This window comes from Talpa europaea, assembly GCF_964194135.1.
Source record: "Talpa europaea genome assembly, chromosome: X".
NCBI lineage: Eukaryota > Metazoa > Chordata > Mammalia > Eulipotyphla > Talpidae > Talpa > Talpa europaea.
The window spans coordinates 52921603-52943925 of record NC_140081.1 but is presented as its reverse complement, the minus strand read 5'-3'; the positions used below and the strand labels follow the sequence as shown (position 1 = coordinate 52943925).

General features: G+C 38.5%; 1 protein-coding gene and 1 pseudogene across 2 annotated transcripts in view; one reads left to right on the top strand and one right to left on the bottom strand.

Moving 5' to 3' along the window:
• The window catches only part of SH3BGRL (SH3 domain binding glutamate rich protein like), a gene marked incomplete at both ends in the record, with an annotated part of 64002 nt that extends 62762 nt beyond the window's left edge, over positions 1 to 1240 (bottom strand). Inside the window, one exon of the mRNA XM_084258237.1 lies at positions 1196 to 1240. Within this exon, the coding sequence (XP_084114363.1) occupies positions 1196 to 1240 (45 nt within the window). The remainder of the gene's footprint in view (positions 1 to 1195) is intronic.
• Positions 1241 to 17756: 16516 nt separating this feature from the next.
• Positions 17757 to 21175, top strand: LOC311187581 (ras-related protein Rab-5A-like; annotated as a pseudogene). The gene is made up of 2 exons: positions 17757 to 17895; positions 20614 to 21175. The product of its transcript is annotated as a ras-related protein Rab-5A-like (transcript).
• The last annotated feature ends 1148 nt before the right edge of the window (positions 21176 to 22323 follow it).

Here is a 22323-nt window from a genome sequence, read left to right as displayed (position 1 = left end):
AATTTTTTTTGAACCTAAACTTGCTAAAAAAAAAAATGTAAGCTTACGTATTCTATTTCAAAACCGTCTAAACACACTTGGTGGCCATAGAAGGCAAAGTTCAAGGTTCAAGATTCTTGTGAGTTCACATAACCTTCAGTCCTATAACAAACCCTCTTAAGAGGTAAATAATCAAAACAAAACCAGAGAAAATATTCTGCTCTAAAGCTCAGAAAAGACAGAGTTACTAAATCTTACATTCCAAATTCACACATCTGCTGTTGCCAACTGGTGGCTTTTCCCTTAAGTTGTGAAAAATAGTATATTTTCACTTTTATCATGGATATACCCTCAGTTTTCACCCCAGTTTATCTCCACAGCTGCTGGAAAAACTGTTATTCTAAATAAAGAGTGTGAATCCAGTAGGTGAAATGTCCTATAATTTGAAGCAGAGCAATTTGAGTATGCCACTACCCCAGAAGCCACTTTTAGTTCCCTTTCCATTTCTTAAGACAATTACAAATTTTTAGAAGTAAAATATTTTGAAAGAATAAAAGAAAAATAAGTCAAAATGAGAGAAAATATAGGAGGAAAAAAAATCAGATCCATTGTAACAGACACACAACTTTGTATCATTTCCCCTCCAGTTCTGTATAGTTTTAAAAGACCTTTAAGCTGAAGCTAAATACCCTTTCATATAAACTCTCAAAATGAATTGCAGGGGGTCACTCTGAAAATAATCACAATGTTTCAGTAGATCGCCACTCAGTCGTCATTAGTTAGAGCATGTGTACCTCCATCCTTTATGAATATGCACTCCTGCCCCTTGCTTTGGTACCTAGGACACATATGCCAAATACCTCACTCTAGAAACTCACCCATGTGTAATTTCACTTGACTTCTTCACCTGATGAAGACGCTGAAGACCCTATACCACTATCTCTCATGTGCCAAAACTCGGTAGCTTTCTTTTTCCTTCAAAGAAGAAATATATCCTAACCTTATAAGGCAAACAAAGCTAACCTCCATGGGTAAATGAAATCGATGCAACAAAAGAAAGAAAGAAAGTGAAAATGGGGGAGAGTGAGAGCCTGTGAGATGCATGTGTCTTCCGAATGAGAAGCTGCTAGACGAACTTCTGCAATTTAACGGTTCTGTGGCAGCAGGAGACTGGTGTGTAGGAAAACAATAAAGGTGGACACTCCACCCTCCTTACCGCCGTTGAGCCAGAGGAAGATGCAATATACACACGGATCACCATCGTGAGAACAGCGGCTGCAGTTGTTTGGTTCCTGCAAATCGCTGGGGAGCAGCTGCAGCGAAGGCTGGAATCCAACTAGGGCCAAACAGAGGTTGGAAGAGAAGAGTGGGGGAAGGTGGAAGGGGAACTCGCCAGAGCCCCGCCCCCTCGCTTGGCGGCTTTCTCTGGGCTCCCAGCGCTGCAGTCCCAGCCCCAAACCCCGGAAGGCTAAGACTCCTTTGCAACATTTCTATTTTTTTTTTTTAAATGGGGAATCTCGAATAGCACCGCGAGATCTGTTGAAACATTTATTTTTGACCATTCCCTCCCGAGAAGAGGGAGAGGAGAAAGAAAAATTAAGAAGAAGTATTGAATTAGATTCGAATTAGATTCACCCCTCCCCCGCGGAGAGTAAAAGTTGTGCATAAAACTTCCTGCTTAGAAGTGCATGCAAATATGAAGGCAGTTCTTTGAAGGAGGAAGCTCTATGTTCAGTTTAGACATTAGTAAGAAAATCTATGCCTTCAAAGCCTTGAGCACAATAAGACTCCTATTATGTAGTGATTGTTCTGATGTTAGCTGGTAGGAGAAACTGAGCTTTTGAACAATGACACTGAAGGTTTAAGAAAAGTTTCAGGTTTCTCTAAGGCCAAAAATGGCAAGATTGATTTTCTTTTTGAGTTTTACTTTTTGTAAATATACGGAACCCTACTCCTGTGCTGTTTCACAGGAAGACTGATTGGCAAACTCAAGAATGGAGGAAGAAATTGCAAAATAACTTAAAGTAAGTTCTAATAAATAAAAAAAAATTAAATATAGTGTAAGAAATTGAATGACTTTTGTTTGCTTTTAAACTGTTTGAGAAAAGGCAGTGTGGAGCAATTATGTTGCAGATGTTTAAATGGTGAGCAGAGAGCACAAATAGTTATTTGCAACTCTAGGGAAATGAGCAAACAATTGTTAATGTCCAGAGAGTGACCATATACTTCAGGGTATAATTTTAAATCCCCTGGTTATGTCAAAAGAACAGAAATAAGGAACTTGCAAGATGTATCAGTCACCTGTGCTATTTCTTTACTTTTCCTTTGTAGTTTGTCTTCCCTTTCCATTCTAATGAGGTATCACCTTTGTTGAGATCCAATAATTGTCATAACTTCCTCACTATTCCCTGTTCACAAGTTCTCTCTTCTCCAATCTATCCTAAACATCAATTCCAAGATTACATGTGATCCATACAACAACCTGAAGAAGTGGGTGTTACTACATCAACTTAACAGATGAAGAAACTGAGACTCTGTGAGAAGATTTTATAAGTTCTTTTCTAACGAAGGGAAAATAGCCAGAAATATGAATTCCATGTTAACAATTCTGAAAATGGCACAAATGAATAGTTCTCAAAGGCATGAAAAATGTTGTTGCTCCAAAATCATCGTTCTGCTTATTTTCCTTTTTCCAGCTGTCATTCACTAATGCAATTTGCATACATATGTCGAGTAGTTTACATATCCACTCACCCTGAGTTTATATGAAGCGATAGTTCATTCTTTGTCCTGCACAGTAGAAATAGAGTGGATATGTGCCAAATATCCAATTCACTATATCAGTATAAGCAGATGATTCAAATATATCAGCTATCAGTCCCTGATTCAGAAGTTATGTGGTAAATTTTTGAATATTTTTTCAAATATAAATTGTCCCTAACTAAAAAAAATAAAGACAAACAGGCTCAAAAAATAAGCAATTTTCCCAGAGTCAGAATTAGACCTCAAATCCAACAAACTTCAGAAGACCAACTTCTTACCATCTAACTATCCTTGTAACATACTGCCTGGAACCAAGAATGTACACAATAATTGTTCTGTTTCTTCCTAAAACATCATTTCATAAGTCACTAAAGACAATGTAGGTTGAAATACTTAAGATGGCTCTGCACTGACTATCAAACCAAATCAAAGTTATGTTTCTAAGGCGCTCCCATCATAATCCATCCCTACACTATCCTTATAGACTTACCTATTGCTCCCCGGAACTAACATCCCTTGCATAATTATTGTTGACTCCCCACTGCAATCACCATACTTGTTCCCATTTTCATGTCTTTGCTCTTCCTGTTTGTTTGTATTTTCACCTTTTCCCCATAACCTTATAACCCTTTTTTCTTCATCCATCTGTTCAACTCTTAATGTTCCTAAACACAACTCAAAATATTTATAAAAGTGATCAAACAGGGCCTCCCTGCTGGTGCAGCGGGTTGAGTGCAGCGCTGTGAGGCTGTCCGCAGCCTCTGCAACAAGGGTTCGATCCTAGACGGCCAGGGAGATTCCCACATGGTGATGCAGACTTCTCCTGTTGCACCGGCTGCTCCCCTCAGCAGTGTACCCTGTCAGTCTGCCTGTTCTGCTCCCCGCTCTGTCTCTGGTGAATCCTCTCACCCTCCTGTGCCTCTGGCCTGTACCCCAGCTCTTGAATAAAAATATATAAATCTTTTTAAAAAAAGTGGTCAAACAAAAGTAAGGCTGGCTGCCCTCATCATTGTGAATATCAGGGCCTCATACTGTGCTTCCCAGCAGGACAGGAAAATCTTCCTTCAGGTTATGACTTGGCAACATGTATTTTATTTGGACCTATATTTTATTTTGAAACAAATGAAGAATTAAAGGGAAAAAAAGAAAAACTTCTATTCATTCTATGTACCTGTATGACAAAACTAAATTCTCCAGAGAAATGGTAGGAATAGCAATGAGTCTGGTGGGCTTTATCTGGAACTTTTAACTATGTGAAGTTGATTAAGTATTAATATAGATGAAAATTTCCCCTAATAAATTGATATATAATCAAAATATATTGGGTCTTATTAACAGCTCTTGAGACACATGTGGGAGAGGAAATGTACCACTATTTTTATCCTAGAAAGTGACATTATATATTATATTAGACTTGCTATTTACTGCATTTAACCATCCCCAGAATGCATATTCCAGAATAGTGATTGCCTTCATTTTAATTCCTCATAGAGCTGTCCCCACAACAATTTGTTGATGCAGTTTGACTGTAAAGGTTAAGGTCTAAAGGTTATGGCCTAAAAGTTAAGGGTAAGTTAAGGCCTGATTAGAGTAAGATGAATCAGTGTGTTTTGAAACAGTATTTTTGGCCTATTGCTGTAGGAGACCTATTTATTAACCAAATGTTATTATTTTTCAAAAAGTTTAAACTAAATGCATGCTATGTATAGAAATTTAGCAAATATTGAAAATGAAATCACCAAAACAACCAGTATCTAAAAATAGCCACTGTTAAATGTGTAGATGTAATTATTTCCTTCAAAGCTCAGTCAGAGATGGCTAGGTGAGGGTAGGTATGAAGGGTTGTGAGAAGTGGCAGAGGGGAATTGAAAGAAAAAGAGAAATATGTAAGATTTATCTTTCAAATTTATCACAAGATACATAATATTTTGTAAATATTTTCTTTTAACTTAGAAAAGAAAAAAAAATAAACAATGTTAGTGTCCAATGACAAATGCGTAGGTTGGGAAGAAGTAGTGCCTATGCACAATGGAATACAACTCTGCTATAAAACGATAAATCTTTTTTTTAAGTAGCATTGGTTTTCAATGCTGTACATGATTTAGACTTATAGGATCCCCGTTCACAAGTTGTTACCACACCATACATAACACCAAAACAAATATAGTACTCCACCATAATCCATCGTGTACCCTTGCCATTTTTTTCTCCCCTTCCTTCTCTGGAAACCCCCATTGTGCAGTCAGATTTCCAGGATTTATTGTTGGTTTGTTTGTTTCTCTATATTTCACACATAAGTAACACAATTAATTATTTGTCTTTCTCTTTATGACTTATTTCACTTAGCGTAATCCCATCCAACTCCATTCATGTTGCCAGAAATGCCAAGAGATTATCTTTTTTTATAGCTAAGAAGTATTCTATTGTGTATGTATACACACCATATCTTCTAAATCCACTCATCTGTCCTTGAGCACTTAAGTTTTTTCCACAGTATGGCTATAGTAAATAGTGCTGAAATGAATATAGGAATGCATATAATTCTTAGAATAAGTGCTTTTGTATTCTTTGAGTAGATATCTGGGAGTAGAATTGCTAAGACATATGGTAGATCCATTTTTAATATTCTTTTTTTTTTAAGATTTATTTATTTATTTATACAAGCACTGGGTACAGTCAGAAGCGCGGGAGGGTGAGAGAATTCACCAGAGCCAGAGCAGGGAGCAGAGCAGGCAGAAGGACCGAAGTACACTGCTGAGGGGAGCAGCGGGCGGCAGGAGAGGTCTGCGCGCCATGTGGGACCCTCCTCCGGAGGCCGGGGAGCAGCCGGGGATCGAACCGGCGCTGCAGAGGCCGCAGGCAGCTTCGCAACCCAGCGCTCAACTGCTGCGCCACCGGGGAGGCCCCCATTTTTAATATTCTGAGAAACTTCCATGCTGACCAGTGTACATTCCCAGCAACAATGTATGAAGGTTACTTTTCTCCACACCCTTGATCACACTGTTGCTTCTTTTTATAACCAGAGGCATGAGACAGAATCTCATTGCGGTTTTGATTTCATTTTCCTGATGATAAATGATAATGAGCATTTGTTTTTTTCTTGTGGCTGTTAGCCGTATTTATGTCTTCTGTAGACAAGGGGCTATTTAGCTCTTCTGCCCTCTTTTATTTTGTTATTTATTTTCCCGTGGTTGAGTTATATGAGTTCCTTGTAGACCTGTGATATGAGCCCCTTGCCAGATATATGGTGTGCAAATACTTTCCCCATTAAGTGGGGTGTCTTTTGGTCCTGAATATAGCTTGCTTTGATATGCAGAAGTTTTTAGTTTGATATAGTCCTTTTTTTTTTTTTATGTTCTTCTTTGTTATCTTTGCTGAAGGAGACAAATCGGCACCAATATTCCTGAAACATAGGACCTGAGACTTACATTTTCTTCCTTGTATTTTATGGCTTCGAGTTCTATGTCCAAATCTTTTATCTATTTTGATTTAATTTTGATTTAATTTTTGTTCTATGGGGTGAGATAGTGATCTAATTTCATTCTTTTGCATGTGGCTGGCCAGTTTTCCCAGCACCACTTATTGAAGAGGTTTTCCTTGCTCCTGTTGGCTCCTCTGGCTCCTGTTGGCTGTTTTGTTGTAGATTAAATGTTCATATAGGTGTGGATTAATATATGTGTTCTCTATTCTTTTCCATCTACTGTGTGTGTGATTCCCCCCACCCTACCCCGCCACTCAGTAAATGCTGTTTTAATTATCACGGCCTTATAATTTTGCTTGAGATCTGGATTTGTGATTCCACAGTTCTCCCACTATTTTGTAAGGATTTCATTGGCTATTAGGCATTTTTTTAAAGATTTATTTATTTATTTACACAAGCACTGGGTACAGTCAGAAGTGCAGGAGGGTGAGAGAATTCACCAGAGCCAGAGCGGGGAACAGAACAGGCATAGTGATGAAATGCACTGCTGAGGAGAGCAGCAGGAGCAGCAGGAGAGTTCTGTCGCGCCATATGGGACCCTTGAGGGGCGGGGGCGGGGAGGTCAGTGATCAAACCGGCAACTTTGCAGCCCAAAGCTCAATCGTTGTGCCACCAGGGGAGGCCCTATTTGGCATCTTTTGTAGTTCCATACAAATTTTAGTTGTGTTTGTTCCATTTCTTTGAGGAGTGTCATTGGAATTTTGGTAGGGACTACATTGAATCTGTATATTGTGTTGGGTAAGACTACCATTTTGACAATGTTGATGCTGCTAATCCATGAGCAGGAAATAATTTTCCATTTTTTTGTCTTCTATTTTTAAAGTGTCTTATAGTTTTCTTTGTATATGTTCTTCACCTCTTTCGTTAGGTTTACACATAGGTATTTAATTTTCAGGGGTGTAATTGTGACTGGATGATATTTTAAATTTCTTCCTCTTCAATCTTTTTGTTTGCATTAATGAAATTGATTTGTGCATTTTGATATTATACCTGCCATTTTACAATACTGATTTGCTGTTTCAATTAATTTTTTCAGCGTAGTCCTTAAGGTTTTTTATGTATATTATCATGTTGTCTATGAAGAATGATAATTATATTTCTTCTTTTCCAATTTGGATTCCTTTTATATCCTTCTGTTTTCAAATTGCTCTAGCTAGAATTTCCAATATGATATTGAGTAGCCGTGGTGTGAGTGGACATCCATTTCTCATACCGGATCTTAGTGAAAATGCTTTCTTTCAGATTTTCACCATTAGAAATGATGCTCTTTGTGAGATTTTCATATATGGCTTTTATTATGTTAAGATACGTTCTTTTTACTCGAAGTTTTTCAAGGTCTTTCATCATAAATGGATATTATATCGTATCAAATATTTTCTCAGAATCTATTGATATGATTGTAATGTTTTTTTTATAATAAATTTTATTTTTATATTCCCCATACAATTGCAACCCCCCCATTCTGACACCAATCCCTCCCCTCCCGCCCCCCACCCCCCAAAAAGTGTCTCTGGTTCATAGTTTTTTGTTGATTTTGATTTTCACTATAGTTATTCATTTTCCTGGTCCCTTATTTAAGTTTTCTAGATTCCTGCTATGAGTGAGACCATCCGGTATTTTTCTTTTTCATTTTGGCTTATTTCACTGAGCATGATCCCTTCCAGCGCCATCCATGTTGCTGCAAATTGCATGTGTTTATCTTTTTTGAATGCTGAGTAATATTCCATGGTATATATGTACCACATCTTCTTGATCCAGTCATCTATTTTTGGGCATTTGGGCTGTTTCCAAAGCTTAGCTATTGTAAACAGTGCTGCTATAAACATAGGTGTGCAGGTGCTCCTTGGAATGGATGTTTCTGTGTCCATTGGGTAAATACCTAGGAGTGGAATTGCTGGATCATATGGAAGCTCTATGTTTAGTAGGTCAAGAAATCTCCACACAGCTCTCCATAGTGGTTGGACCAGTTTGGACTCCCACCAACAGTGCAGGAGACTTCCTTTTTCTCCACACCCTCGCCAACATTTCTTGTTGCTAGTTTTTTTAATATGTGCCATTCTCACTGGTGTAAGATGGTATCTTATGGTAGTTTTGATTTGCATTTCCCTGATGACAAGTGATGTTGAACATTTTTTCATATGCCTGTTGGCCATTTGCATTTCCTCTTCAGAGAAGTTTCTTTTTAGCTCTTCTGCCCATTTTTTTGACTGGGTTATTTTCTTTGTTGTTGTTGAGTCTCATCAGCTCTTTGCAGATTTTTGTGATCAGTCCTTTATCATTAGTGTTGGGTGCAAAAATGTTCTCCCAGTCAGTGGGGATTCTCTTTGTTTTTGTTATTGTCTCTTTTGCTGTGCAGAAGCTCTTTAATTTGATGTAGTCAAATTATCTTTGCCTGTTTATCTGTTTATCTTTGCCTTCACTATCACTGCTTTGGGTGATGTATCTGTAAAGATGTCTTTGATGTGCAAATCACGTAGTGTTTCACCTTATTTCCTTCTATATATTTTAAGGTTTCAGGTCTTATGTCTAGTTCTTTAATCCATTTTGAGTTGATTTTTGTGTATGGTGTGAGGTAGTGGTCAAGCTTCATTCTTTTGCATGTAGCAACCCAGATTTCCCAGCACCATTTATTGAACAAACTTTCTTTGCTCCAATGCATAGTCTTTGCTCCTTTGTCAAAGATTAGTTGACCATAAATCTGTGGGTTTATTTCTGGATTTTCTATTCAATTCCATTGGTCTGTATGTCTGTTCTTGTTCCAATACCATGCAGTTTTGATGATTATGGCTTGTAGTATTGTTTGAAGTCTGGGAGTGTGATGCCTCCATTCCCTTCTTTCTTTTTCAGGAGAGCTTTGGCAATTCGGGGTTTTTTGTGATTCCATATGAATTTCATCAATAATTGTTCTATTTCTTTGAAGAATGACATTGAAATTTTGATTGGAATAGCATTGAATCTGTATATTGCTTTTGGTAGGATGGCCATTTTAATAATGTTTATTCTTCCAATCCATGAGCAGGGGATGTCTTTCCATTTCTTTGTGTCTTCTTCTATTTCTTTTAACAGTGTTTTATAGTTTTATTTGTATAGGTCCTTTACCTCTTTTGTTAGATTTATTCCCAAATATTTGATTTTTTTTGTTTCAATAATTAAAGGGATGGTTTTTTTGATTTCTTCTTCTTCAGATTTATTGTTTGTGTATAGGAAGGCTACTGACTTGTGTGTGTTGATTTTGTATCCTGCCACTTTACTGAACTGATTGATGAGTTGAATTAGTTTTTCTGTGGAGTTTTTGAGGTTCTCTATGTATATTATCATATCATCTGCAAATAGTGATAGTTTGACTTCTTCTTTTCCTATTTGGATTCCTTGGATGTCTTTCTCTTGTCTTATTGCTCTGGCTAGGACTTCCAGTATTATATTTAAAAGCAGTGGTGAGAGTGGGCATCCTTGTCTTGTTCCAGATCTTAATGGAATTGCTTTCAGCTTTTCACCATTGAGAATGATACTGGCTGTTGGCTTCTCATAGATGGCCTTTATGATGTTGAGTTATGTTCCTTGTATCCCAAGAATTTCAAGGGCTTTTATCATGAATGGGTGTTGCACTTTGTCGAAAGCTTTCTCAGCACCTATTGATATTATCATATGGTTTTTATATTTCTTTTTGTTGATGTGTTGGATAACGTTGATTGATTTTCGGATGTTAAACCATCCTTGTGTCCCTGGAATGAATCCTACTTGGTCGTGGTGAATTATCTTATGGATACATTGTTGGATTCTGATAGCTAAAATTTTGTTGAGGATTTTTGCATCAGTGTTCATTAGGGAGATTGGCCTGTAGTTTTCCTTTTTTGTGTTGTCCTTATTTGGTTTTGGTATTAGTGTGATTTTGGCTTCATAGAACGTGTTTGGTATTGTCTCTTCCTTCTCAATTTTTTGGAAGAGTTTGTGAAGGATAGGCACCAATTCATCTCTGAATGTTTGGTAGAATTCGTTTGTAAATCCATCAGGTCCTGGGCTTTTGTTTAATGGGAGGTTTTTGATTACCATTTCAATTTTGCTGCTTGTAATAGGTCTGTTTAGGTGTTCTATTTCTTCTTTATCTAGCTTTGGGTGATTGTAGAGTTGTAGGAATTTGTCCATCTCCTGTAGATTGTTGAACTTGTTTCCATACAACTCTTCATAGTAGTTACTGATTATTCTTTTTATTTCTGCTGTGTCCGTTGTGATTTCTCCTCTTTCATTTATGATCCTGTTTATTTGTGCTTTCTCCCTTTTTTCCTTTGTGAGCCTGGCTAGGGGTTTGTCTATTTTATTGATTTTTTCGAAGAACCAGCTCTTGGTTTCATTAATCTTTTGGATTGTTTTTTTAGTTTCAATTTCATTTATTTCTGCTTTGGTTTTTATTATTTCTTTTCTTCTACTGGTTTTGGGGTTTTTTTGTTGTTCTTTTTCTAGATCTTTGAGCTTCGAGATTAGGTTTTTTCTTTGAGTTCTTCCTTGTTTCTTGATGTGAGCTTCTATTGCTATATATTTTCCTCTTATTACTGCTTTTGCTGCGTCCCATACATTTAGGATATTGGTATCCTCCTTGTCATTCAATTCAAAGAATTTTTAATTTCCTCTTTGATCTCCTCATTAGTCCAGTGGTCTTCCAGTAGTGTGGTTTTTAGTCTCCATGAGGTAGGAAAGTTCCTTGCCTTCTTTTTATGGTTTATTTCTAGCTTGATGCCTTCATGGTCAGAAAAGATGGTTGAGATGATTTCAATCTTGGTGTATCTGTTGATGTTTGTCTTGTGCACCAGTATGTGATCGATCCTGGAGAATGATCCGTGTGCGCTTGAGAAAAATGTGTACTCCGTTTTTGGGGGGTTTAGTGTTCTATAGATGTCTGTTATGCACAAATGCTCTAGGTCCTTATTTAGAGCTTTAGTTTCTTTACTTATTTTTTGTCTTGTTGATCTATCCATTGTTGATAGTGGTGTGTTGAAGTCTCCCACTACGTATGTGTTTTCTCTGATGTCTGTTTTCAGAGATGACAACAGTTGTCTGATATATTTTGGTGCTCCTTCCTTTGGTGAGTATATGTTAATGAGTGTTATTTCTTCTTGAAGTATTGTCCCTTTGATCATAATGTAGTGACCGTTGGGATCCCTTTTTATTTTTTTGAGTTTGAAATCTGTTTTATCTGATATAAGTATAGCTGTTCCTGCCTTCTCTTTTGGTCCGTTTGCTTGTAGGATTGTTTTCCATCCTTTAACTTTGAGTCTATTTTTATCTTTTCCAGCTAAATGTGTTTCCTGGAGACAGCAAAAGGTTGGGTTTTGTTTCTTAATCCAGGCTGCAACTCTGTGTCTTTTTATTGTAGAGTTTAGTCCATTTACATTTAGGGTTAATATTGATATGTTAGCATCTGTATTTGCCATTGTGTTTGTCTTTCCTTCGATTTTATTTATTCTTTTAATATCTTTTTTTTTCCTTGCCTTCTTTCGTTGTTATTCGTCCCTCTGAGGTTCTGGCTTTAGGTTTCCTTGTAGTATTTTTTGGAGTGGCGGTTTATTGGTAATGAAGTTCCATAGTTTCTGTTTGTCTGGGAAGATCCTTATTCTTTCTTCATAGAGGAAGGAAAACTTTGCGGGATAGAGTATTCTTGGTTGACATCTGTTTTCTTGGAGTCTGTTGACTATGTCCTTCCACTCTCTCCTTGCCCGTAGTGTTTCTTCAGAGAAGTCTGATGTCAGCCTGATTGGTTTTCCTTTGAATGTTATTTGTTTCTTCCCTCTTGTCAGCTTCATTATTTTTTCCTTGTCCTGGATTCTTGGGAGCTTTACTATTATGTGTCTTGCTGTATTTTTCCTTTTGTCGTGGAAGTTTGGTGTTCTTCTTGCTTCTTGTATATCAATTTTCAGCTCCTTCTTCACATTTGGGAAGTTCTCTTCAATTATCTCCTGGAATATTTTCTCAGTTCCTACATCTCTCTCCTCTCCTTCTGGTATTCCTATAACTCTTATATTTCCTTTCCTCATGGTGTCCGATAGTTCCCGAAGTCTTTCTTCGTTCTTTTTCCTTCGTACTTCTCTTTCCTTTTCTGTTTTGGTTCTTTTTATTTCTGTGTCTTCAAGAGAACTTATTTGTTCTTCCATTTTATCTATTCTGCTTTCATTGCTTTTTCCAGAATTCTTTAGTCCTTCCATTAATTCTTTGATCTCCTGCATTTCTTTTACTTCCCTCTTTAGGGACTCAATTTCATTCTTCTGATCGTTGATTATTTTTCCCTTATCATTGCTTTCCTTTATGAGTTCTGTCATTTTTTTAATCATGGCAATTTTAAATTCTATTTCTGGAAGGCTCAGAAGTTCTTCCAAGTTACTGTCGTTGCAATCTGGGGTCTGGTTTTCTTTTTGTGGTGTGCTTCTTCCCTGAGGAGTTGCTATGTTGTGTGTGGTTCTTCTACTCCCTACTGTCTGTTTTCTAATTTGCCGTATGCATTGGGACACTGTGTTGCTGGGACTGGCCGGCATCTTGGGTGAGCTTCTCTGCTCCCCTCTGGCTCCTCCGGGAGCCATCTTTCAGTTTCAAGCAGTCTTTACTGAAGAAAGGTCCCTGTTCTAAAATGCCGATGTGCTGACACACTCCCCTGTGCTCCTGGTCTGCCCCGGCGGTGGGTTCCCTCTCCCCCACTGGGTTGGATGCAGGCCAGAGTTGTTCTGGTGTGTGCGAACTTCCCCGGCTCACCCCTGGCTCCTGAGGGAGCCTTCTGCAGGCAGTCTTTACTGAAGAAATGTCCCTGTTCTAAAATGGCGATGCGGGACACACTCCCTGCATGTCAAGTCTCAGGCACACTCCTCTGCACGCCTGGTCTGCCCCGGCTTGGGTACTGGCTCCCCCTGTGGGCTCAGACTACTGGTCGGCAGGGGCCCGGCATGGGCTAACTTCCCAGCTGGCCACTGGCTTCTCCAGGAGCCTCTTCTGGTTTCAAGTCGCTAGGTGGCGCTAGAGATCTCTCCTAGATCCCTTGGGGAGCTGTTTTTTTTTTTTTTTTCACCCCGTGGGACAGGAAACAGAGCGGGAATGGTAGGGTAAGCCTCAACGGCTTTGGGGTGCTGTGTCTGCCTTGTGCCCCACTATCGTGGAGAACCCACGCCCCGAATTTTGTGCTCCGGATCTCAGTTTCAAAGCCCTCAGGTCCAGGACGCGGGCTGTAGCCCAGTTTAGTGTCCACAGAATGGCGTCTTTTGCACCCCGCTCCCGTGCCTGGGTGCCTGGTTCCTGGATACTCAGTGAGGGACTTTCACCTCAGTGAGGGTCTTCGCGAGCGTCTCCCTGCAAGCCTAGGTCGCAGGCGCGGGGACCTGGGCAGCCGCGATCCCAATCCGCGTTTGCTTTTCAACCGCGCTGCTTTTCCGCTCGATCCTGATCCCGATCCGCGTTTGCTTTTCCAGCACGCTGCTTTTCTGTGCGATCCCGATCTGCATTTGCTTTTCCAGGCACCGCTTTTCAGTGTGGCCCGTGGCCCGGGGCTGTGTGCTGGTCCTGGCCTCCTCCTGGAGGGCGGGGTCTCTGTTTAATGGCGCCCGGAGCTCACCTCCGCGGCAAATCCTGCAGGGTCTCCGCAGCTCCCATTCACGGGGTGTGGTGGCTGAAATAGTTCCTTTCCACTCACGGTCCCGCTTGCTGCGTAGTTTGTTCTTGTTGGTCGTTTTAATTTGTTTTTTTCCTCCTCTCTGCTGGTCGGAGAGTGCTGACTCTGTGGGTGGGGGAGGGGAGCAGGGTTCTGCGCTTTCCTCCCTTCTAGTCCTCTTTTATGGCAACTTTCTTCTTCTGGTAGTTTGCTGGAGTCACCCGTTTATCTTCCGTGTCCCAGTTCTCACTGGGACCTGCCGCTTTTCCTCCCTATTAACTTTTTTTAATGGGAGATCTTACTCGCAGCGTCTCCTCTCTGCCATGTTGCTCCGCCCTAATGTTTTTTTTTTAATTGATGTGGTAATCACATTGATTTTCAGATATTGAACCATCCTTGTGATACTGGAATAAATCCCACTTAGATGTAGTTTATAATTAATTTAATGCATTGTTGAATATGGTTTGCTATGATTTTATTGAGGAATTTTGCATTTGTGTTCATTGGAGAAATTGGTCTGTAGATTTTTTGTGTGTATTGTCTTTGAATTGTTACTATTTGTGCATTTGTCATATGTAGCTTTTAATATGATAAAATATTTCCCATGTATTATCCCATTTTCCAATGGTTTTCATCATAAATACATGGTGAATCTCATTAAATGCTTTCTTGGCATCTATTAATATGATTATATGGTTTTTATTTTCCTGATTATTGATGTGGTGAATTACATTGGTTGATTTTCAGTTGTGGAACTATCCTTGCGTTCTTGGTAAAATTCCCACCGAGTCATGATATAAAATCTTTTTAATGTATTCTTGCATTCAACTTGCTAAGATTTTACTGAGGTTTGTGCCTTTGTATTCATTAGATAGATTAGTCTGTAAATTTCTTTTTTATACTGTGTTTGGTATTGATACTAGCATAGAATTGACTTGATAAAATGTATTTGGAAATACTCCTTTCTCAATTTCTTGAAAGAATTTGTTCAAGATGTGTATTAGTTTGTCTTTGAAAGTTTGGTAGAATTTGCTTATGAAACCATCTGGTTCTGGACTTTAGTTTCTTGAGAGAGTTTTGATTACTGTTTCAATTTTCTTCCTTGTGATTTGTTTGTTTGGGTTTTCTATTTCTTCCCTATTCAGTCTTGAATGATTGTAAAATTCTAAGACTTTGTCCATCTTATCTATGTTATTGTATATATTTGCATATAAATGTTCGTAATAATCTCTTATCCTCTGAATTTCTACAGTGTCTGTTGTAACTTCTCTTTAGTTTTTGATCCTATTTATGTGAGTTTTCTCCCATTTTTTTCTTAGTGAGCTTAGCTAGAATTTGTCTGCTTTGTTTATTTTTTGAAGACCAAGCTTTAATTTATCTTTTGGACTATTTTTTTTTTATTTCTACTTCATTTATTCATGCTCTAATTTTTTTATTATTTTTTTTTTCCTGTTACTCACTTTTGGATTTTTTTTCTTCTTTGTTCTTTTTCTAGTTTTCAAGATGAGAGGCAAGGTTGTTTATTTGGGCTCTTTATTGTGTCTTGATGTGGGTCTCTATTACTATATATTTCCCTCTTAGTACTGCTTTTGCTTTATGCTATACATTCTGGAAGCTTGTATCCTCATTGTCATTTGTTTCAAGGTATTTTTTGATTTATTCTTTGATTTACTCATTGATCCAGTGGTCTTTCAATAGTGTGTTGTTCCGTCTCCTCATACTAGTGGTTTTCTCTGCTTTCTTTTTGTAATTGATTGCTATTTTGATATCTTTATGTCCTGAGAAGTTATTTGGTATGATTTCAACCTTCATAATTTTTTTTATTTGTCTTGTCGACCAATATGTGGTCAATCCTGGAGAGTGAACCATTTGCACTTGAGAAAAAAATGTGTATTCTGGCTTGGGAAGATGCAGTACTCTAAAAATATCCATTATGCCCATGTGTTCTAATCCATTGTTTTAAACTATTATATACCTATTCATTTTGTCTTATTGATTTCTCCACTAGTGAGAGTGGGGTGTTGAAATATCCTACCAAAAATGTATGTTTTCTAATATTTGTTTTCTGTGTTGATAGTACTTACATAATGTATTTGGCTGTTCCTTAATTTGGTGAGTACATGTTGATGAGTGCTACGTTCACCTGATGCATTGCCCCCTTAATCAGTATGCAGTGTTCATTCCTCTCTCTTGTTAACTTTTTGAACTGGAAATATGTTTTTTCTGATATAAGTGTTGCTGTCCTTGCAGTTCTTTTGTGTCCTATTCACTTCTAGGATTGTTTTCCAACCTTTCACTTGAGCCTATGTTTATCTTTGAAGCTCAGGTGTGTCTCCTAGAGATAGAAGGTTGGACTATGTTTCCTAATTCATCCAGACATTCTGTGTCTTTTTATTGGTGAGTTTAGTCCACTAATATTTAGAGTGATTGTTGATATCTGAAAGCCTGTTGTTGCCATTTTGTCTCTAGTTTTGTAGTTGTATCTACTCTTTTTTCAGTTAGTTTTGTTTGTCCCTCTACTTGGCTTAGATATTAAAATTTTTTTCAATATTTATGTGAAGGGAGTCTTGTGTTTGAAAACTCCTTCAGGGCCTCCACAGTGGCACAGTGGTTGAGCACTGGGCTGCGAAGCTGCCTGCAGCCTCTGCAGCACTGGTTCAATCCCCAGCTGCTGGTGAGGGTCCCACATGGCGTGCAGAACTCTCCTGCTGTTCCTGCTGCTCCCCTCAGCAGTGTACTTCGTCAGTCTGCCTGTTCTGCTCCTCGCTCCGGCTCTGGTGAATTCTTTAACCCTCCTGCACTTCTGACTGTACCCAGTGCTTGTTTAAATAAATAAATAAAACTTAAAAAAAAAAGAAAACTCCTTCAGTTTTCCTATATCTGAGAAAGCCTTTTATTCTCTCTTATACCTAAAGGAAAGCTTTGTAGGATAAAGTATTCTTGGTTGGCAGGTGTTTTTCTTTAAGTTTTTTTATCACATTATTCCATTCTCTCTTTGCCTGCAGTGCTGCTTCTGAGAAGGCCAATGTTAGCCTGATTTGGGTTTCTTTGTAGTTCATTTGTTTCTTCCCCATACACAACTTCAATTCTTGAATCCTTGGAAATTTCACCACAGTATGTCTTGGTGTTGGTCTCATTTTGTTTAAGTACCCTGGTGTTCTTTTGTCTCCTGGATTACTGTATTTATTTCCTTTTCCGGGTTTAGGAAGCTTTTTTGTCTCTGTTCCCTTTCTGGGTCACCCATTATTTTTATACTGCCTTTCCTCATAGTGGGGCATGGTTCATGAAGTGTTTCCTCAATTGTTTATTACTTTACTTCTTTTTCTTCTTCCATCTTGCTTATTTATAAATTTGTACCTTCAGTTTCACTGATTTACTCTTCCATTTGGTTTATTTTACTTCTATAGCTTTCTATAATATTTTTCATCTCCTCTATCATTTTTCATTTTACAACTCCTTTTTTTCCTTCTTTAGAGTGTCATTTTCAATCTTCTGTTCATTAATTTTCTAAGAACATTCTTTTTTCTGAATTTTCTTGCATGTCTTAATCAGCTTTTCTGCATCTTTCTGTATTTTTTTAAACAGATCTTTCATATTTTTGTGATTGGCTTCTAGATATATGTTCTCCATCTGTGGAGTTATATTCCCTTTCAGACGTCTGCAGTCATTCATTGTGTTATTCCATCTCACCACTTTTTTCAGGACCTCACTGCTCTGGGTTTGGTCTCTGCTGGGCATGTTTCCTAAACTCCCAAATGGGGCTGGAGCCCTCATCAGAGGGTCAATGGGGGGGTGCTGTTCTCAATCAGGGCCCTGTGTAACCTGGACTGGGGCTTGCACAGATTCCCAAGATGCTAGTATGTAGGTCTTGAATTATGTCATTGCCTGGAGGATGGGTTAGTATCATCGATGATGGGAGGGTGTCCCTGCATGGCCTGGATTGGGAAAGGCCCTCTTGCCAAGGTGTTGGTGGGTATGGCCGGAGTTGGGGGCACTTCTCACAGTAGAATTGAGGGTTGCTACTGTCAGATGAGGCCCTACGCAGCCCAAAGTGGGATGTGTGCAGGTTCCTGAAGCACTAGGGGTGGGCTCAGCTTCAGAACTGATTTCTGGATGTACATGAGGTTTGAAGATATTGGGTAAGGTCTGAAATGGCTCAGACTGGGATTTTGATGTTGGATGAGGCCTTTCACAGTTTGGACTGGGTCATACACTGACTTGCGAGGTGCTAGTACCTGGCACCAGGATTGAGGGCAATTCTAGGAGATATAAATCTATTTTTGATGTAAATTTTAGTTACACAGGTGTGTTTATTTCAATTAATCAAATTCTATCTATGCATAGTACATGTTTTAGGTACATATATATAGTACATACTATATAATTCAATAAAATTTCTTCTTTTTAAATGATAAAATACAGATCCATACATAATTTTGGATGAGTCTTACCACACCAAGTGATAATATTAAGTTCCAGTGGCTATATAATGCATGAAGTCTTTTTATAAAGTTAAAACACCTCAAATTAAAAAAAAAACTTTAAAAATTAAAAACCAACAGTTAAAAACCCTATATTTAACATCTGTCTATCTATCATGTTTTTATCTATCCATCCACCAATGCATTTATCTTTTTTCAGAGAACTTTCAATAGCAATGAAGTGTAAAGTAATCTGGGCCAGCATATGGGAGCTGACATAAGACCCCAGCTATGGCCTTAAGTCCCTGCTGGATAATTGTCCCTCAGCCTCACTGTTAAGGACACCAGGCAAGACCCCAAGATTATGCCAAGTAAAAGCAACCCTCAGTCCTACCTGTAAGGACCCAGGCTCAATGCAAGGGATAGAAATGTGCCCACTGGATGCCCAACCAACAGCAGTATGGCTCTGAAAATAAACAATGGGGATATGAAAAAAAAATGTCCACATGAGTCCTCAAGGAAATACCACACTACAGAAAGAAAACAAATATCCAGAACCCAATCATTACAAAGACATGGAAGATTTTTTCCCCTATCATATATGACATTCAAACTTGTAATGTTAAAGGAATTTGAAGAAGACACAGAAAAGTGGAACAAAGATAAACAAGAAAATTCAGAAAAGTAAATGGAGGTCCTGAGAAACAAAATCAATGAACTGAAGATAGAAAATTCTAAGCTTGAAATAAGAAAACAATGGAGATTCAGGATATAAAAAGAGAAATAGAGGAGATGAAAAATTCACTAAAAAATTATGGAAGTATATAGACCAAATGAAAGAATGAATCAGTGTAATTGAAGATGTGAATGAACAAAGAGTCAGGGTAGAAAAGGGAAGAAAGAGATAAAGTAAAATCATAATGAAGAAACACTCCAAAAATTATGCAACTCCATGAAGAAAGGCAACATAAAAATACCACAGGAAATACCACAATACCCATGGGGGAGAAGGGAGCAAGAGGGAGAAAGGAACATAAAACATATTTAAAGTAATAATGGAGGAAATTTCCTGAACTTGGATAAGAGAATACAAAAGCAAATCAAGAAAACAAAAAAGAAGCCTAGGGTACATAAACAAAATGAGGCCTATGCCACGATATATAGTAGTCAAACCCAAAATTTCAAGACAAAGAAAGGATATTGGAACTGACAAGAAAGAACAAGCAGATAACCTATAAAAGCACCCCAATCAGCTAAACATCAGAGTTTTCTGAAGAAACACTACAGGCAAGAAGAGAATGGAATGATGTGTTCAAAATAAGTAAAGATAGAGAAATATCAGCCAAGAATACTTTTTGCTGCAAGACTGTGCTTTCAGATATGAGGACGATATAATAAAGATCTTCTCAGACAAACAGAAACTTAGAGTTTGCAAACACTAGATCACCCCTACAAGAATTACTAAAGAGAGCTTACACATCTAAAACGAAGAGAACAGGGGCCTCCCTGGTGGTGCAAGGGGTTAAGAACCACACCATGAAGCAATCCGCAGCCTCTGCAGCAAAAGTTCAATCCCTGGCCTGCCAGGGAGCAACCCACATGGTGCAGCAGACCTCTCCTGACTCGCCTGCTGCTCCCCTCAGCAGTGTATTTCAGTCAGTCTGCCTGTTCTGTTCCCCACTCTGTCTCTGGTGAATCCTCTCACCCCCGACCCCGCATCTCTGGCCTGTACCCCAGCTCTTGTATGCATAAATAAATAAATCTTAAAAAAAATAAAATGAAGAGAACATACACAAAGAATCAAATAAGAAAATAGATCAAGCCACACAAGGGAAGGACAAAAATGTTAGCAACGACTTTCTCATATCAATAATCATTCAAAAATAAATGGATTGGGCACGGCAGACCTCTCCTGTCTCGCCCGCTTCTCCCCTCAGCAGTGTGTTTCATCAGTCTGCCTGTTCTGTTCCCCGCTCTGTCTCTGGTGAATCCTCTCACCCTCCCATGCATCTGGCCTGTACCCCAGCTTTTGTATAAATAAAAAAATAAATCTTTAAAAAAAAAGCTCTAAAAAATAAATGAATAAAAATAAATGGATTGGAGGCTGAAGCCTGACAGGGGTGGCCTCATGGGACTAGCCCAGCGCCACCCAATTTGAGGGGAGCAGCATGAAGAGCAGACACCACTGCCACCAGAGCCACAGCCTTGTCCTGGAGCATGTTGCCCCACGTTCTGCATGCTGTGGTCTCAAGTCTCTTTACCTTCAAAAAGAGAAAAATTGACCCCTCACATCGTGGAGATTCACTTAAGAAACTAAAGTTAGGGATTTCCTTCAAATGTGGACATAGCTAATCAAGAAATAACAAGACCCAATGGGCCAAATACCAGATATAAAACATACCAGTTCAAACTAGCACTTCTGGGTGAGTCTGCTGTCAGAAAATCAAGCCTAGTGCTTTGTTTTGTGAAAGGCCAATTTCATGAGTACCATAAACGCTGCTTTTCTTACCCAAACTGTGAGTCTAGGTAACACAACAATAAAGTTTGTAATATGGGATATATATAGCTGGTCAAGAAAATTTTATAATCTAACACTAATGTGCTACAGAAGAGCACAAGCAGCCATTATAGAATTCAAGCTTGCCATCATAAAGAAATCACAAATAAGGAGTATTTTGCCAAAACCAAAATCTGGGTTAAAGAACTTCAGAGGCGGACAAGTCCTAATATTGTAAAATCTTTATCAGGAAACAAGGCTGACCCTGCAAATAAAAGTGCTATCGAATTTCAAGAACCACAGTCTTATGCAAATGACAACAGTTTATTATTCATGGAGACACCAGCTAAAACATTAATGATTGTAAATGAAATATAGCAGTAACTAAAAAGTTGCCAAAGAATGAACCATAGAATCCAGGAGCAAATTCTGCCAGAGGAAGGTGGTGAATCTTATTGGATCCACTCAGCCAACCAGAAGTCAGTGTTGCAGTAACTAAACCTCCAGTGTGAACTAGATGGAATAGTCTTCTGTTTCCTAATGTTAATAACAGTAGAAATGCAGCATTTAACTAACCCGGTTTGACTACACCTGAAGGGAGAGATTTTTTTACTTGCAAAATAGTGACAACAATGTAAACTGTTGGTACTTCGATAAAAATTTTATATAAAAAATAAAAACAATAAAGTGTAATAAAACAGAAACCATGGAGCAATGAACATGGGATTCAGGATATCTAATCCAAGAGAGAGGAAGAGCAGGAAGAAAATAAGTGGTTAAATGTCAAATTACTTTCAAGGCATAATTCTCATTTTTTGTGTTGGATTTACACGTTTATTACACTACAAAAATTGATTTATTAAATAAATAATTAAAAGTAGTCCATGTATGAGACCAATGAAGACAAAATGTCATAGAAAATATTTATAAGAAAGCCAATTTTGTGCATTTGAGGTTCAAGTTTTTTAATAATTAAAAATTAACTTATGATGGAAATGTTTGCTGTCAACTTAAATATGTGTCTTCACTCCAATTCATCCATGTTGCTATAAATGGTATGAGTTTATTTTTGATTCTTAACCACTGTGCTATACTGCCTCCCTGAGGACAAAGACCATATTTTATTTATATCTTAATATTTCAAATTGTTCACCAGAGTAGTTGTTTTAAAAATATTTGCATAGGGGCCTCCCCAGTGGCGCAGCAGGTTGAGCAACTCCCTGTGAAGCTGTCTGCAGCCTCTGCAGTGCAGTTTCTATTCCCGGCCAGCCTCTCCAGAGTGGACTTGATTCCCGGGCTGGCCAGGGAGATGTTCCATTCCTGTCTGGCCAGGGAGATTCCCACATGGTGTGGCAGATCTCTCCTGTCTCACCTGCTGCTCCCCTCAGCAGTGTTTTCGGTCTGTCTGCCTGTTCTCCCCACTCTGTCTCTGGTGAATCCTCTCACCTTCCTGCGCCTCTGGCCTGAACCCCAGCTATTGTATAAATAAAAAATAAATCTTTAAAAAATATTTGCAGGGCCTCCCCGGTGGTGCAGCGGTTGAGCGCTGGGTTGAGAAACT